Source organism: Sturnira hondurensis, unplaced genomic scaffold, assembly GCF_014824575.4.
Source record: "Sturnira hondurensis isolate 20B ecotype Veracruz unplaced genomic scaffold, ASM1482457v3 Scaffold0016663, whole genome shotgun sequence".
In the NCBI taxonomy this organism is placed as follows: domain Eukaryota; kingdom Metazoa; phylum Chordata; class Mammalia; order Chiroptera; family Phyllostomidae; genus Sturnira; species Sturnira hondurensis.
Genome location: NW_028089294.1, coordinates 3,438,922 through 3,457,715, shown reverse-complemented (window position 1 = coordinate 3,457,715; position 18,794 = coordinate 3,438,922). Strand labels below are relative to the sequence as shown.

The 18,794-nt window shown below is 41.4% G+C and overlaps 1 protein-coding gene across 5 annotated transcripts in view; it reads right to left on the bottom strand.

The window, feature by feature from the left end:
- MTA3 (metastasis associated 1 family member 3) overlaps positions 1–16,853 on the bottom strand; it is a 157,718-nt gene extending 140,865 nt beyond the window's left edge. For 4 of the 5 annotated variants that reach the window (XM_037066602.1, XM_037066603.1, XM_037066606.1 and 1 more), the window contains exons 1-3: positions 16,782–16,853; positions 15,100–15,167; positions 7,473–7,566 (exon numbers count right to left, since the gene is read on the bottom strand). In XM_037066602.1, coding sequence (XP_036922497.1) covers positions 7,473–7,566; positions 15,100–15,167; positions 16,782–16,809 — 190 coding nt within the window. In that variant the 5' untranslated portion in view covers positions 16,810–16,853. Of the gene's footprint in view, positions 1–7,472; positions 7,567–9,879; positions 9,968–15,099; positions 15,168–16,781 lie in introns of those variants that run through there. The other variant, XM_037066604.1, reaches the window with a different exon arrangement.
- Between the last annotated feature and the right edge of the window lie 1,941 nt (positions 16,854–18,794).

Genomic DNA, 18,794 nt, shown 5'->3' with positions numbered 1-18,794 from the left:
GAACTGGTGACCTTTTGGTTTGCAGGCCAGTACTCAATCCACTGAGCCACATTAGCCAGGGCACAACCTGGTATTTTTAACAAATATTGAGAGACAGACTGAATGAATGAATGAATATGTATCTATAGATTAAAAAACTTAGCAATGTCCACACATAAACTTACACATGAATGTTCACATCAGTCGTAACAACCAGAAAGTAAAAACAATCCAAATACCCATCCATTGATGAATAAAATATGACATTTCCTCCAATGGGATATCATTCAGCTATAAAAAGGAATGAATTCATGATGTAACATGAAAGGACCCTGAAAACTTTATGGTAAGTAAGAAAAAATTCCAGATACAGAAAAACACATTGTATGATTCCATTTATATGAAATGTCCAGAACAGGCAAATCTATAGACAGAAGGTAGATCAGTGTTTGCCAGAGGCTGAGGGAAAGGGGGAATGAAGAGTAACTGGCTTCTTTTTAGGGCGATGAAAATATTCTAAAATTAGATAGTAGTGCTGGTTACATAGCTTTGTGCGTATACTAAAACCCACTAAATAAATTATGCACTTTAAAAGCATGAATTCTATGCTATGTGAATTACAACTTAATTTTTAAAAACTGATCAACAAGGGAAAAAGATTTCAGTCTTATTAAGTAGTAATAATCTATTAACTCCATTTAGATCCCACTTAAAACGAACTATAAAATAGAAAAAATAATGAAAGGAGAAATGTTAAAACTAACTAGGTATTAATTATACTAATGTTTACAGAATCCTAAATGATTAATGGATGCTAAAACAAGTAGGTTAAAGTTTGACCAAGAACAAAGCATTCAGCTCTGGCCCATGTGGCTCAGTTGGTTGGAGCATCATCCTACGAACTGAAAGGCAGCAGGGGTGTGGTTCCCATCAGGGCACAGGCCTAGGCTGCAGGTTCGTCCAGGTCAGAGAGCATGTGAGAGGCAACCTATCAATGCTTCTCTCCCTCTCTCCTTCCCTGCCCCTCTCTCTACAATCAGTAAGCATGTCCTCGAGTGTGGATTAAAAAAAAGAACAAGGTATTTATACAGTTGCCACTTATCTCCCTACAAATAACTTACAGAATCCAAAGGGACAGGGCATCTCTACAAAAACACCTAACCTGAACCTATCATGAGGAAACATTTGACAAACACAATTTGAGCCATATTCTACAAAATAACTGGCCTGTGTTCTTCAAAAATGTTCAGGTCAAAAAACATAAAGATGAGGAACTGGTCTCATATAAAGAAGACCTGACAACAAAATACAATGTGTGAGCCTGGATTTTATTGTAGACTAACAAAAGATATATATAGCTATAAAGACCACCACTGAGACATGAAATTTGAATACGGACTGTGAGATAACAGTCTTATATAACTATTAGATTTCCTGGCTTGTTTACTATACTGTGGTTACGTAAAAGAATTTCCTGCTCTTACTGGTATGGCTCAGTGGGTTACGTGTCAGCCCCCAAATGGAAAGGTCACAGGTTTGACTCCAGGTCAGGGCGCATGCCTGGTCTGCCGGCCAGATATCTGGTTAAAGGCAATACATTGATGTTCCTCTCACACTCTGATGTTTTTCTCTCCCTCTCTTTCTCCCTCCTTTCCCCTCTCGCTAAAAATAGATATATAAAGCCTTTTTAAATGTTTTCAGAGAATTTCCTTGCACATAGGAAAACCACACTGACATCTCCAATGTATTATCAAATTGTTCAGGAAAAATATATAAATTATTTATGTATAAAAACAATGACAAATTCAACAGAGAAAAATGTTAATTTGCTAAATCTGGATATAGGGCACGTGAGAGCTCCTTGTATATTCTTGGTACTCACTGTAAGTTTGAATGAGGTCCTATCTTTTAGAAATACATTGAGATATTTACAGATGAAATGGTACAATTTCTCTAATTACTTTCAAAATAATAGAGCAAGTAAGTAGGGGTCTAGATCAGCAATTTTTAATGGTGTGCCACAAAAAATTTTAAAACATAATACCTATTTAGTCAGGGGAACTGACCAGTTTTCCCTTAGACTGTCAAAAACTGACAACAGCCAACACAACAACAGCCATATAGTGTGAATGCCCTGTAATCATAAACATATAGGTCATATAACAGAGTTCCATCTTATTGGTCATGTTGCATTAATAAGGTTTCATCTGACTGGTTAGTTCTTGGTACCAGAAATCCTCACATACAAGAAGACACACCTGATTTTTTAAAAATATCGCTTTGTAGTAAAAGGGTAGATAATTACTATTACTAGGGGTTTTTGTTTGTTTTCTATAAAACAATCAAAATTACACTTATTTTGTCAGATAAGCAAAAAATAGACTTTTTGGTGACTTGCAGCATTTTAGTAATTAGTTTTCTGTGCCACGAGATGAAAAAGGTTGAAGGACTTCCGCCAAGATGGAGGCGTAGGTGGAAACACTGTGCCTTCTCCCACAATCAAGTTTGAATACAATAAAAGTTTAGTAAACAAAGACGCAGCCAAAGAACAGAAAACTGAACTATACGGAACTCCAACAACAACTAACTGTTCAACCAGGACCGGTAAGAAAGGCGGAGCCAGCAGCGGAGCAGGGTGGGGCAGGAAGGATCCCCCAACCCAGGCGACCCAGGCGCATAGGCAGCCAGGGTAGTATGTCGGACCCAGTGAGGGTGCGGGACAGGCTGAGCTCAGTCACACATTTACACACAGATAAACCAGCAGAGGTGTGAGCAGTGTGACGGACCCCCGCAGGCCCCAGAGGCGAACCCAGTGAGGGTGCAGGGCAGGCTGATGGTGGTTGCACATTTGCGGGCACAGATAAACAAGCAAAGGAGTGAGGAGTGAGACGGACCACGCAGCCCCCCACGGGAGAAGGCAGAGGGGACCGCCATTGATTTCCTTTGACCCCACCCCCACATACAGCATCACAACCCAGCAACTGAGTTGCCCCACCCTGGTGAACACCTAGGGCTCCACTCCTCATATGTAACAGGCACGAACAGTCCAAAATATGGCTTAAGAAGAACTCAAAGCCCCAGAGCCAATAACTCTAAGCAACCAAGAAATAGCGAACCTCTCAGATGCCCAGTTCAAAACACTGGTGACCAGGATGCCCACAGAACTGGTTGATTATAGTCACAAATTAGAGGAACATATGAAGGCTAAACTGATTGAAATGAAGGGAAATGCACAGGAAACCAATAGTGATGAAAAGGAAACTGGGATTCAAATCAATGAAGTGGACCAGAAGGAAGAACGAAACATCCAACCAGAAAAGAATAAAGAAACAAGAATTCAAAAAAATGAGGAGAGGCTTAGGAACCTCCAGGACATCTTTAAACGTTCCAATATCCAAATTATAGGGGTACCAGAAGGGGAAAAGAAACAGCCACGAGTGGAAAACATATTTGAACAAATAATAAAGGAGAACTTCCCCTGTCTGGCAAAGGAAATAGAATTCCAGGAAATCCAGGAAGCTCAGAGAGTGCCAAAGAAGTTGGACCCAAGAAGGAACACACCAAGGTACATCATAATTACACTGCCCAAGATTAAAATGAAGGAGAGAATCCTAGAAGCAGCAAGGGATAAGGGGACAGTCACCTACAAAGGAGTTCCTTTGTCAGCGGATTTCTCAAAAGAGACCTTACAGGCAAGAAGGGGCTGGAAACAAGTATTCCAAGTCATGAAATCCAAAGACCTATATCCAAGATTGCTTTATCCAGCAAAGTTTTCATTTAGAATGGAAGGGCAGATAAAGTGCTTCTCAGATAAGGTCAAATTCAAGGAGTTCATCATCACCAAGCCCTTATTATATGAAATGTTAAAGGGACTTATCTAAGAAAAAGAAGATGAAAAATATGAACAGTGAAAGGACAGCAAACTCTTAGTTATCAACAACCACACCTAAAACAAAAGCAAACCAAGAGGACAGCTAGATCAGGAGTGGAACCATAGAAATGAAGAACGCATGGAGGGTTAGCAACAGGGGAGTGGGAGGAGGAGAAGGGTGGAGAAGGTACAGAAAATAGCATAGATAGTAGGTAGAAAATAGATAGGGGGAGGGCAAGAATAGTAGGGGAAATATAGAATCTAATGAACTTGAGACACATGGTCATAAACTAAATGGGGGGAAAGGGTGGGGGAGGGGTGTGCAGGGTGGAGGAGAATGAAGGGGGGAATAGAACAACTGTAATGGTATAATCAATAAAATATATTTTTAAGAAAAAAGGTTGAAAATTACTGGTGTGAATGAAGCAATTGGTCATATATTAATAACTGTTACAGCAGAGTAATGGAAACACGAGGTGTACAATGCTATTCTCTGTACTTCTGTATGTTTGATATTTCCCGTAATAAAAGCTTTGAAGGAGTCCATAATACAAAGTTTCTTAAATGGATCAACTAAGGTTCAGTAAAATTAACTCACATCCATACACAGGATTCCAATTTTGAAAACTTTCTAATACATGACTCTCCCCCCATTAATCTTTCTGTAAGCCTCTTTATAAAGCTGAACTATTCAGGCAATTTTATTTGTTCTCCCCACCTTAAATTTTTGTCACTATCAACCAACAGAAAGATACCTCTAACTCCAGCATACTAAGATATATCAACAAACAGTGAGTGAAAACAGGTAAATGTAAACAGAAGTGATGCACCGAAGAGACGCTCTGAAATTACGGTGGAGGTTGGAAACCCCAACTGACAGTTGTTAAGCACCCACGATGGGCCTTTCTGCGGGCCCCTTAATCCTCACAGCAACAACGTTTTCCCTTAACTTTTTAAATTGTGTGAAAATGCATATAACATAAAGTGAGGTAATTTCTTCAATCTTATTTAACAGATGAAGAAAATGGAGATGAATGAGAAGTGAAGAAAATTTCCCAAAGCTAGCCACTAGTAGCAAACCAGAATCTGAACCCAGGTCTTTCTCTGACCTGCACAATTGCAAGTACATAATTTGACTGACGCTCAAGTCTCTTGAAATTCGGTTTCTATGAGTCGATCCCAAGAGCCCAATCAATTCTGAAAAAATTGATTTTCTGTTTACACAAGTCTAAAATAGCCCCCAGGTACAGGCACGCTGAGACCCTCCAGGAAGAGTCAGCAAATCCCTAACAATCTTTACATTTCACTATTTTCACAGTAACAACTTAAGAAGCTGCATTAGCAGCTAAATGAAACCCCAAAAATGTGAATATAAATGAGGCATTTTACCTTTCTTAAGTTTATCTTGTAAATGGTGAATAAAATGCAAATAAACTTTACATATACACTTGACAACACACTGAATTTACAGCTTTTGGCTAACAGCTAAAATAACTGATTAGTATGTCATTCTTTTTTTTTTTTTAAAGATTTTATTTATTTATCTTTAGAGGGGAAGGAGAGAGGGAGAGAAACATCAATGTATGGTTGGTTGCCTTTTGTGCATCCCCTGCTGGGAGTTGGCCTGCAGGGAACCGGCCTGCAACCCAGGCATGTGCCCTGACTGGGAATCGAACCACGATCCTCTGGTTCGTAGGCCCGCGCTCAATCCACTGAGCTACACCAGCCAGGGCAGTATGTCATTCTAATAAGCAATTATTTTGGCTACTCTGTGGAGTAGCCCATTCTTTGCCTCACTGCTTCACTGATAAACTCCCTTTAACTTAAAAAAAAAAGCACTTATTTTGGTCACATACATAGGGGATAGACATAAATGCCCTGAACCTGTCAATATAGAATTTGTAAATATTATACAATCTGTATCATAATGAATACTTTCTATATAAAAACAGAAATTTAGAAACGTTATGAACTACACAGCAGAATACGTAATAGGAATCTAACTTACGAGACAGCCGACCTGCTTGTGTAAATTGGCAGCCCGGTGGGGGAACGGCTCCCAGGCAGACACGAGAGGACAAACTACGGGTGCACGCAGTGGCCTCCCTTACCCATCACCACACCTCTACTGCTTCAGAGTCTCCGAGACCCATCACACATCACAGCACCAAAGTAAAAAATGGCTTTCAGAATAAAGTACTTATAGTCCATATATGCCTTTCTTAAAATTTAAATCGTTTTTACGGATGTTTGTTGTTGTTTAAAAAAAAAGATACTAAAATATGTTAAAGCTGTTGATTGGACAGAAAAGCAAATTATACTACAAGTAAGTGCTTGTAGTATAATACCAACTACCGTATTTACCAACTATATTTAAATTTTTTTTAATTTTAGCCCTGCCTGGGCAGCTCAGTTGGTTAGAGCATTACCCTAATATGCTATTGTGGGTTCGATCACCAGTCAGGGCACATGTGAGAATCAACCAATGGCCCTGGCTTGTATAACACAGTGGATTGAATACCAGCCTGCAAACCAAAGGGTCGCTCACCGGTTTGATTTCGTCAGGCCACATGCCTGGGTTGCAGGCCAGGTCCCACATATGGGGCACATGAGAGGCAACCACACACTGATGTTTCTCTCTCTCTCTTTCTCCTTCCCTCCCCTCTCTCTAAAAATTAAAAAAATAAAATATTTACAAAAAAAAAGAATCATCCAGTGAATGCATAGATCGGTAGAACAACAAATCAGTGTTTCTCTCTTCCTTCTTCTCTCTAAAATCAGTAAATAAATTTTTTTTTAAAAAGAATCAACCAATGAATGCATAAATAAATGGAACAACAAATTGATGTTTCTCTCTCCCCTTTCTCTTATCTCTAAAATCAATTCTTTTTAAATTTACTTATTTTTAGGGATAGGGTAAGGGAGAGAGAAAGAAAGGGAGAAAAATATCAATGTGGGGTTGCCTCTTGCACACCCTCTACTGGGGACCTGGCCGGCACCCCAGGCATGTGCCCTGACTGGGAATCGAACCAGTGACCCTTTGCTTTGCAGGCTGGGACCCAATCCACTGAGCTACACCAGCCAGGGCTAAAATCAATTTTTTAAAAAAATTTTAAAGGAAGCGCTCAGAGCTGTTATCTACAGGAATGCATATCTAAATATCACTTTGCATTTCTTTTTCTAGCAAGTTTTAATGCACCCCTAATACTATAAACACATAACTAATACTCAAGATTTTTAAGAATGTAAGTATTATCTAGGTATTTACAGACAGGATAAAGTACTCCAAGAAAATGCCAGTGAAATATAAATTTCCTTATAGTTATACACTCAAACCACCATCGAAAATGAGACATGGTAAAACACTGCTGTGATTGTCTGCTAGAGCCTACTTGCAAAGACTTCTATTTCAACATTTTGACGAATTAAGAAACATGATGCAACCTAAAAAATATACTAAAACCAAGCACCACCCCAAAACCACTCTCATCTAAACTAAGAGGAAGAAAAATGGGAAAGCAAAAAGCTACAAGTAACAAAAAAGTGTTTTTCCACACATTATGGAAAACAAAAGACTTGACATTTTTTTTATTAATCCAAGAAAAAAAACCAATTAACTTACTAGCATGCTTGTCTGCAAGCATTATAAGCGTGTTGGAAATATCTCGTCGTCTATAAAAGCACACTACTTTTGCTTCCACGTTGCCAGTTGCAGTCTAAGAAATAAGAAAAATAAAAGTCATCTGTACTGAATATTAGATTCAAATAGTTTATAAAACAAAACTAGAATATAGCACAATTATAAGATCACACTCAGCTTTACACTGTCCCAGCCACAACTGCAGGGTAATCAGAAAGCTAAAAATTTCAAATAAGGATAAGCAACACTTGTTTGGGGTCCAAGTGACACTAAAATGCCAAATATAAAATTACTTACTGGCATCAATTAAACTAAAGTGATCAGACCATTTTAATGAATAAAGCCAGACATAGTTAAATCTGATTAGCGTTGAGAAACTAATCCCCAAAACTTCAACAGCCACAACAGAATTTATGTAAGACAGTTAAAACTTATCTCCTGCAGAACTACTCCCAGAAGCACGGACTAAGAGTAAAACCGCCCAGCCCTCTCCTGCACACCCCACAGTGGACTGATGATGAAGCTCTGTAGGTGCAGGCAGCCATCACACCGAATGGACCAAAGCACTTGGAAAAGCAGTCTCCAGCCCAAGGGAGTCTATGAATCCATAATAGTCGATAATCTTAGTAGTACTTACTTTCCCTTCCCATATGAAAGTATTAAAAACCTTGAGTTATAAACCACTGAAGCTCTTATTTCTTTCTGACTACAGTCTAGAATACAAATCAATATTTAGTTAGGGTATAATTTACTGCAGCTGGGGCCCAGGCTCCAACTCTCCTATTCCTAATGAATTCTGAGAGCTTTCAAGAAGGCCAATCATTCATTACAAAGTTCTTTGTAAAAACACATAGGGCACAATAAAAAGCTATTGTGATTTCCAATTCCAAACACATTGAAAACAAATTTTCAGAATTTCTCTGGGATTACAGATATATTCAAACATAAAGAAATAAGAATATATATGCGCTGCAGTAAATTTTCAACTTTGTGAAGTTCAGCAGCAGTTTTAGAGTGAAAAAAAAGTCTTATAGAAATGCTGCCCCTTAAAATTGAAAGCATATTAAATCCTAACCGAAGTGCTTCTATATTTCACAATATTATGACCAAATATACCCTTCAGAAGCAATGATCCAACAATGTGCTAAATGAACAAACCAATATTTCCATGTACAGAAAATCTGTCAGTGACTTCATTATAAGTTCTTCATTGTTTTTGTCTTGACACAAAAGTATGTTAAAAATCCAAAACATGAGTTTCAAGGTATATTTTTTTCTGCCTCACCAGTATTTCCATAGGAATACTCTACAAAGCTAATTAAGTTCTTATTTAAACCTGCATAGGATGGAGAGGCATAGTCCAAAACAAATAATCTCTTCTAACTTGTACACCCTTGGCTATTGGGTTGTTTACAACCAGTGTTCCTCTACAATATACACACACACACACACACACACACACACACCCCTCAAGAATCTACCCAAACAATAAACTACCCAAACAGTGGTCCGAGACCCAGTCCACACTCTTACTGTGTAATGAAATGAAATGAGTATTAATGGAATTTCAGAGTTAATTTTATAACTATTGAACCTAACAATGAAAAATGGGGGCTTGTATTGTTATAAGCCTATTTTAAATTTCATTTTTTTTTCTTTTTAGAAAAGCAGTCCAAGATAGTGAAGCTTCTCTACCACAAATAGTATGAAAAGTACTGCTCTAAGACCTAGGTTAAATATCTGACATACGTAAAATCTGGGGTTGTGTGTGTGTGTGTGTGTACATATATATGTACACACACACACACATACATTCAAAGAAATATATATTCACTAAAAATATTTTTAGCCCTTCCTACATGCCCCAGCACTAGGCCAAGCACTACAGATACATGGTGCCTGCCCTCACTAAGCCTCCAATCCAGTAAGGGTGCCTGGTCACATGTAATCTCCTCTCCAAAACCTCCAAATCCCAGCTATAATCTTGTCCCTCACCTGATTAGAAACTTTCACCAATTCCCCACAACTGACACATAAATGTAAAACATCCTTGACAATATTCCCGACACTATTTTTCTTTACTTTCCCCTTTCCCCTCCAGACTCCACTTCTCACTCATGAAGGCAGCAAAAGTTTCATGGAAGGAATAGGGGGGAAGGATCTTAGACACTAGGAAAGAAGGAAAGGAATCCCAAAAAGTGAGGCCTGGAAGACTACTAAGTTGTTAAGGGGGGGGGAAAAAGGCCCTGAGCAAAAACTCACAGGTGGGAAAAGTAGGGACATGTATAAAGAATAACCTACAATGGCCCTGGCAGGTATGGCTCAGCTGGTTGGAGCATCATCCCGTAACCTAAAGGTTGCGGGTTCAATTCCCAGTCAGGGCATATACCTAGGTTGCAAGTTCAAACCCCAGTCCGGGTGAGTTTGATCCCCATCTGGCACTTGTGGGAGGCAACCAATGGATGCTTCTCTTTCTCTCACATTGATGTTTCCCTCTCTCTCTAAAAGCAATGAAAAAAGTTCTCAGGTGAGGATTCAAAAAAAAAGAAGAACCACAATGAACACCAATTTCTTTTCTCCATTTAGGTTGCAACCTCTTAAATCTCTATTCTGTCAAACAGATCTATTAAAATATCCTTTTGAAATAAGAGTCTATTTAAGCTCTAAAATTATTTTAGTCACCTCATACTCATATCTGTTTCTATCTCGTACTTAGAAAATACACTATTTTTTTCAAAAAAAAAATTTTTAAACCCACTTTCTATTTTCAGAAAGTCCATGGTTCACCCAAAGTAAAGAGCGAGTGGAAAGCCTTGACTGGTGTGGCTCCGTGGGTTGGGCACTGTCTTGCAAACTGAAAGGTTTCTGGTTTGATTCCTCGTCAGGGCACATGCCTGGGTTGCAGGCCTGGTCCCTGGTTGGAGCCGTGCAAGAGGCTATCAATCATGTTTCTCTCCCTTTCTTTCTCCCTCCCTTCTCCTCTCTTAAAAAAAAGAGAAAAAAAGAAAAGAAAAAGGAAAAAAAAGAGCCCTGGCTGGTATAGCTCAGTGGATTGAGCGCAGGCTGCGAACCAAAGGGTCACTTGCTCAATTCCCAGTCAGGGCTCATGCCTGGGTTGAAGGCCAGGTCCTCAGTGGGGACCACATGAGAGGCAACCACACATCGATGTTTCTCGAACTCTCTTTCTCCTTCCCTTACCCTCTTTCTAAAAATAAATAAATAAAATCTTTTTTTAAAAAAGGAACAAGTAGAAAGGGACTTTCCTGCACTGGCCAGCGTGGCTCAGTTGGTTAGAGCCTTGTCTAGTAATCAAAAGGTCACCAGTTCGATTCCCAGTCAAGTCAGGGCAGATGCCTAGATTGCAGGTTTCATTCATTTCCCTTCCTGGGTGCATGCAGGAAGCAACCAATCGATCAATCTCTCTCTCTCTCTCTCTCTCTCTCTCTCTCTCTCTCTCGAATAAAATACTCTTATAAAATAAATTTTTTTAAAAAGGGACTTTCTTTCCCCAATTTCTGCCCTTATTCCCAAAAGATCCCAAGTGGCAGGAGCAGTATTAACCTGCATTCCATAAAAGGACTTTGAGGGAATCTCCTGAAATTATGTGCAAAGTCTTGTCTGTGCAAATGTAGATGGGGGGGCAGTCAACAAATGCTTAAAGAAGTCAGTGATTCCTTCCTCCCACCAAAAAAAAGCCCTTTTACAAAATGAAAGCCCCAAAACAAAACGAATCTCAAAGTTGGAAGGTTAATAAAATATGCAAAATGTTAAGGTACATATAAATTACAGTTATATACCAAAAAAAAAACCCCAACAGCAAACAACATGCTATTTTATCCACAATCACACCTTCCAAAACTTCCTGAGAATACATCCTCAATGTTACATGCAGAAAGATTTCTTTCAACATGTATGTGTTTCATCTTTCAAAAATAAGAGTAACACCCAAACTAGACAGTGACTAAATAAAATTTACCAAAAGGTGTTTTCTACTTTATCCATATATTCTTCTTTCAAAAGATCATCTTAACTATATCTGTGTACAAATAACAATATTGAACTGTGATCATCAATTGATATTTAGTTTTGCACCTAAAAGTTCACAAAACTGCCCATGCTGGTGTAGCTCAGTGGATTGAGTGCAGGCTGCAAACCAAAGGGTCACCAGTTCAATTCCCAGTCAAGACACATGCTTGGGTTGTGGGCCAGGTCCCAAGTACGGGATGCACGAGAGGCAACCACACATTGATATTTCTCTCCCTCTCTTTCTCCTCTTCCCTGCTCTCTAAAAATGAATAAACAAAATTTAAATAAATAAAGAAAAGTTCACAAAACTTTTCTGGAAAAATTAAGACTAAAGTCTATAACTGTAATTTAAAAAAAGAAGATGAAAGAGACAAAGAAATATTGTAGTCCAGCTTTCTCCACTTTGTCAACTTGACCTCTGAGTAGTGAAGGCCTTTCTGGAACATTCTTGTGGCCTCTGCCATGGCCGCCTCTTCCTTATCCTTTAGGCCTCAACTTATCCTTTAGGCCTCAACTTCAATGTCCTTAAAAATCCTTTCCTTCTCTGTCCAAAGGAACTGACCAGTTGTTATTCCTTACGCAAGGCTCTTGCATATTTCCTCCTTAGAAGTTAACGCTATTTAGCACTATTTTCTTTATGCCTGGTAATATCTTTTCATGTGTCTCCCTCATCTCCTCCCTGAGAACACAGACTTTGTGAGGGCAGGGACTACATCCATATTGTTCCATTATTATATCTGAGCCTAACATAGCCCCTAATACATAATAGGTGCTCAAGAAATATTTGCTTAATGAATTATTTAAAATGAGATCTCTTTCAGGCCTGGCCAGGTAGCTTAGTTGGTTAGAGTACCATCCTGATATGCCAAGGTTGTGGGTTCAATTCCAGTCAGGGCACATACAAAAAGCAACTAATGAATTCATAAGTAGGTGAAACAAATCGCTATTTCTTCTCTCTCTCTCTGTCCCCCTCACCTGCTTCCTTTCTAAAAATCAATAAATTTTTTTTAAAAATATTTTTTACATCCCTTTAGAAATAAAGGTCCTATGCAAATATTTAGTACTTAACTAGCCAATTTCAGTTGTTTACCATTACTCCCTCCAGTCAAACTGCCATTCTTGAAATAAGAGAGAGAGTCCTACTCCTCACGGTTCAGTCATCTCCAGCACCCAAAGGACAATGACTACATTAATGACTCCTGGCTGAAAGCTGAGGGGTAGGGAGAAGGTAAGGAATGGTGTGTGGGGAGGGGTACTTTTGAAGTGAATGGTAATATGAAGGAGTGTGAAATGATCCAGGTTCAAGTTCAATGGGTAACCCAGTCATTCCACTGTGTGCTTCATGACTACAATTTATAATGCATCTGTCTTAATGGTTTAAGGTTATTGTGAGGCTCAACAGAGGTAACAGATGTGAATCCCCAGATTATATACTTCCTGACGTTTATAAATTTAGCACAGTTGCAATTTCCTTCGTGTCTGTCTCCATTTTTTTTTATTTTTCTTCAGCCCTGAATTCCTAACAGTGCATATCTAAAAGTGCCTGACAAGTGGCAGGTTCTCAGAAATATCTGTAGAACAAATGAATCAAAATACTTTGTAAACAGAAAAACTATGTACAAGTGTTAACAGCAGACATTTGAGAAATCCATTAATTCAACAAATATTTACTGAATGTCATAACTGTGGGCCAGCCACCATTCTAAGACACTCAGGATGATGCATTAGCGAACAGAGAAAATCATTACACACACCAAGCTTACTTTCTAGCTTGGGAAATCGGGCAATGAAAATAAACGCAGTAATTAAGTATACTCAAAGGTGATAAGAGATATGTAAAAAAGAGCAAGGTACAGAAGAATGTAACAACTAAATGGTTCTAAGGAGGGAACGTGTAAGAAACACGTAAGCACTGTCTACAGTGCCGGGAGCCAAACAAGCGAAGCGCAGAGCAGCAAGGGTGGTGGTCGGAGAAGGACAGTTCCACCCACGGCCTGATCCGATTCTGAGGCCACTGTCTACATTTGGTGGTGGTCACAAGCACTATAGAAGTTTTGTTTTATTCTATTTTTAACATCATCCTAGGACATTTGTTTATTGCTTTTAGGGAAGAAGGGAGAGAGAGAAACAGCAATGCCAGAGAGAAGCACTGACTGGTTGCCTCCCAATAGGAGCCAGGAGAATCGAATTCCTAACTTAGGTATGCGCCCTGAGGAAATTGAACCTGAAACCTTTCAATTATGGGATGACACTCCAACCAATCGAACCACACTGGCCAAGGCTCCAGAAGTTTTAAAAATGCACGGCTCCTGCTGTAATCCCAGAAGCAAACCAAAATCTCAAGGACTGTAAGCCTGGAATGTCCTTGATTATACCTGGCTTCCTAGGACTCAGAACTGGATCAATCTCCAGATGGTATTTTTGGGGAAAGACATCAAGTAGACAGCTTCAAATATTTTAACACTATGAGTTTTCATAAGCTATACAAATAATCCCCAAAGTGGTTTGGAGGAAACCAGAGCATCATTAGAAACCTATGGTTCACCCTGGCTGGTGTAGCTCAGTGGATTGAGCACAGGCCTGCGAACCAAACCACCTCGGTTCAATTCCCTGTCAGGGCACGTGCCTGGGTCGCAGGCCAGTTCCCCATAGGGGACGCACAAGAGGCAACCATACATTAATATTTCTCTCCCTCTCTCCTTCTGTTCCCCTCTAAAAATAAATAAATAAAATCTTTAAAAAAAAGAAATCTATGGTTCATACAGCTTATGACTGTTTTGTGTGCCGCCACTGTGAAAGCTCATCTACTACAGTCACAATGCATCTGACGTCCTGAACACCTGTGATCAGAGACAAACCTTAATGTAAAAGTTTTACTTACTTAAGCCTAAGGTACAAAGTCAGTTTATATTACATCAAAACTAGTTAGCCTAGTACAGAATTTTACAAATTCCCTTCAATATTGTACTTCCTACCTTCCTCCTTTTAAAGCTGAAAGAGGAAAAAATTAATTCACTAAAAAGAGACAAACTGCCCTGGCTGGTGTAGCTCCGTGGACTGAGCACAGGCCTGCGAACCAAACAAACTCGGTTCAATTCCCAGTCTGCGCACAGGCCTGGGTTGCGGGTCAGATCCCCAATGATGAGGCATGCAAGAGGCAGCAGATTGGATCTATGTGTCTTGCACAATGACGTTCCTCTCTTTCTCCCTCCCTTCCGCTCTCTCAAAAAGCAAATAAATAAAATATTTAAAATTTTAAAAATACAATAAAAATTAAAAAGGAGAAATACAAATTATGACTCTAAATATTAAAAGGGACTGAGTTACAGGCACGACCTGCTCTGAGAAGCTCTAAGTAATCTAAAGAAACCCGCAGATGTTAAATATCCAATAACATTTAATATGAGGTAATTATAAAAGGAAATGAATATTCAGAGTACTACATAATTCTCTAATCTGAAATTTCTACTTTCAGAGAGTCGGGGATTGAAAGTGAAAATCATCTCTATGCCCTTTACCCAATTATCTTCAATGGAAAACAATTATTTTTTAATATTAGAATCAAGAATACTCAAGTATATACCTTGTTGAGTTCTTCTATCCTCCTGATTAAGTATGGGTTGCTGGAGGAATTCTCAAAGTAGACATAATCTGTAATTAAAGGAAGTAAAGAGCTTACTCTTTTCAACAGAAAGTTCACATTTGTGGATCCATGACTTTCTACAATAAGCAACTCACATTCAAAATGAAGCATGTAACTCATTCCCTGGTAAAAACAAACTTGGTAATGCAACCTTCAGATATTCTCCCGTGTGCCTACTATTCACAGACCCTTGTTTTCCTACCATGTTCATTTTAATTAATGTTTTATCAAGTTCTCCTGGACTCCTGTCCCACACGTGTCATTTCTTTAATAACAAAAACCCCTCTTGTCATCGAGTAGTCAGAGCTCACAAACATGTGTCTTTCACACTATAACCACTTTTACATCTTTTCCCTCCAATCCAATTTACTCTGGAGTACGCTTCTCACATAAAACTATTGGCCTAAGACAAATTCAGAGCATCTTGAAAGGCTTGGCAGCTCAACGCACATTTCAATCAACTTGAAAAAAAAAAAAAAGAGTATCAGGTGAGTGGATCATTGACAAACTTTTCCACAGCTCTATCTAGAAGGTGAGGGGTAAGAGGGGGGTCCACTTTCTGAGAGACACAGGTCTCCAAGGTGCTATCAAGAGTCTTTATTCTTATCTTCACCGTATGTAATCTAGATCCATTTAGAGTTGTTACTTAAAAAATCGCTGCAGGCCTTTAACAAATAGGGTAAAATTTTCATCTGTGGCCTCTTCTCTCATGTAATAGGTTTACTGGAAACTGCCCACTGTGTGTTTATTTGAGAGGCTGGGCTGCATTGTTATTGTCTATCTCAGTAGCTCTTTCCTGTCTCTCTTCTGCAAAGTGGCCTCATTCAGACAGGCCATTCCCAGCACCATCCATCAGGAGCTCAGCTAATGAGCAGAGAAGCAAAAGCATGTCTCACACACAAACACGCCACTTATCTGAATTATTATTTTACCAGGAAAGAGGGAGGAGGGCGTCGTGAGTAGGGAGAAAGTTTGTTTGACCTTATTTCTCTCTTCTGCAGAAGGCTGGGAAGGAGGCGGACAGGAGAGCAAACGTCCAGGCGGAGCTCAACTCCCCCGCTCTGGCTGCGGTGCCCTGGCCCCACTAAGCCCCATTCTTGGGGGGCAGGACAACAAACGAAAGGGGGTGTGAGGAAGGAGAGGTGCTGGGCCCTGTCCCCGCAAACAGGCCTGACCAGATGGGCTCCCCTCACCCACACCCACGCCTCACACTCCCACGGAAGACAAGTAGAAGATGGGAGGGATGTCCCCCACCCTATCCCACCCCCGCTGCCTAGAAGCCACGCGAGGAAAGGCAACCCTGTTAGGGGGCTCGACGGTCCCTACCCGCATGGGAGTTTCACGGAGGGGCGTCTGATAACTCACACCCCCAAGTACAGGCCTGACCCTGAAACACTGGGCGAGTGGGGGGTGGGCCTGGGCCCCTGGCGGGCCCCGGCGGGGGAGGGGGAGGGGAAGGTGGCGGGGTAGAGAGCCCCGGCCCCTCCACGGGCCCCGGCGTCCCCCCGCCCCCCGCGCTCAGTCCGGGCGCCCGTGCTGCCAGCGGTTAGGGTGAACTCGCCCCGACCTCCCACTCCCGGAACCCGCTCCCAAACGGGCCGGGTCGGGCCGAGCCTTCCTACCTCCGACCCTGTACATGTTGGCCGCCATGTCCGCCCGCCCGCCCGCGGAGCCCGAGCCGAGCCGAGCCCCGCCCGCCGCCGCTGCCGCCGCCTCAGTCGCCGCCGCCGCCTCGGCCGCCGCTGCCGCCTCGCCGCAGGGGGGAGGGGAAGGAGGGAAGGAGGGGAGGGGGAAGTGAAGGGGAGGGGACGCTGCGGGGTGGGGGCAGGTGCGGGCTCCCCGCCCCAGGGTGGCGCGGCCCAGTGGGCCGGACCGGGGGAGGTCGGAGAGATGCCTGGCTAGCAGGGAATTTGGGAAGGGGACGGTTTGAGGGACCTTGGTGGAAGTCGAGGCTCCTAGGGTAAAGGTCCTGACCCAGGGAGAGGCCAGCACTCGCCAGTGTGGACCAGGGGCCATTAGAAAATTGGGGTGGGGGCAAGGGGTCAGCCTCTCCGCAGCCCCTACGCTCTATCCAGGTACCCTGCCACCCCGAGACAGGTCTGTCCCTCTGGGAGCCCCAGTAAATGGGACCTCGAGCACGTAGGTTCCTGTCTTAAGGCAAACACTTGGATGCAAATAAGTGAACAATACAGGGCGCCTTCCTTGTGGCGATGTTAATAGGGCTTGTTGGAGCCTCTAGGCTCTGGGGCCAGGAAGCCCCACCACGTGCTTCCAGCTTCCCAGGCAGAGACCCAGCTGGGGATCAAGCTGGAAAAACTGGCTCCTTTCCAAGTCCGCCCTCACTGCATTGGTAGGTCTAGCAGCGTTCTCCCCAAAACTGGGATGAAGAGAGCCCACTCCCCCACACCAGGAGGACTTGCCTCTAAACAATCCCTGTATACAGCGCTGCCCTAAAGGAGAGGGTGGGGGGGAGGGTGTTCGTTGTTCAAAAGGGTACCGGGCTCTACAGTTCACCACCACCACCTCCAAAGGTGGGTGTGTTGTCAATCCGCGTGCTGTTTATTGGTGGACTGTTAACTTGGTTGTGTGCCTAAAGCTTTTACATAGTTATTATTTTTCCCGTGCTGATTCTCTAGACAATCCCTGTTTGCTCAGCCTCCATACCCTCACAGAAATAAAAAAACAAATAGAGTTTAATCTTAGCTGGCTATCCCTCATACAAACACAAACAACTTTCTTTAAAGAAGCCAATCCATTCCAAACTTCTTCCAGACGTTGTATAATAATCACAAAGAGTGCCTGGCAAGGTAGCTCAGTTTGTTGGAGCATCCACCTGATGCGCCCAGGTTGCTGCGGATTCAATCTGTGGTCAGGGTACATACAGGAATCAACCACCGAATGCATAAAGTTGAACAAATCTTTCTCCAAAAATCAATAACTTTTTTAGAAAATTTAAGTAATAAATACGTAAACGAACAAACACGAAGATGATCCCTTACTGCTACCGGTTGTTCAGAGTTCCTGGGGATGTAGAGCCATGTGTTGTTGACTCTGGGTTTGGAGGTCTGTGTAGGGGTGGGAGGTGTCCCCCAGAAAAAAAGATTGTGTTTTGTTTGCCTGTTGATTGCATTAGTGTTGATCCATTATTACAAATGATTGAAGTGAAAATTTTTTTCTAGCTATCTGAAGCATAGTCAAAAAATAAAATAAAACACCTTTGCCTGAATTACCTTGATTGACTGTATGACCCAAGATTTCTCATCTATTAAATTGGGTACACTAACCCCACTTCACAGGTGGGGTGAGGATCAGTTGTGCAGATTTGGAAATGCTCTGTAGAGCGCTATGCAAATAGCAGGTGTCTGTTGCTTTTCTTCCCCCTCCCCCGCAACTTGAGAAAGTTTCAGATTCCCAAGGGTTTTATACCATGTGTCAAATTGGGAGCCTGCATTCGGCTCTTTTGACCCAAAGACAACAAGCAAGGGTTCTGGTATGCACACTGCATAGCTGTTGTTTATCATCATCTTTTTTATTGGAGATCCCATCAAAAATGTATTGTGACTTAATCTGATGTCACTCTATTTCTGAGCTGACACATAAGTAAATTGAATAATTTACCTGGGGACATCCAGTAA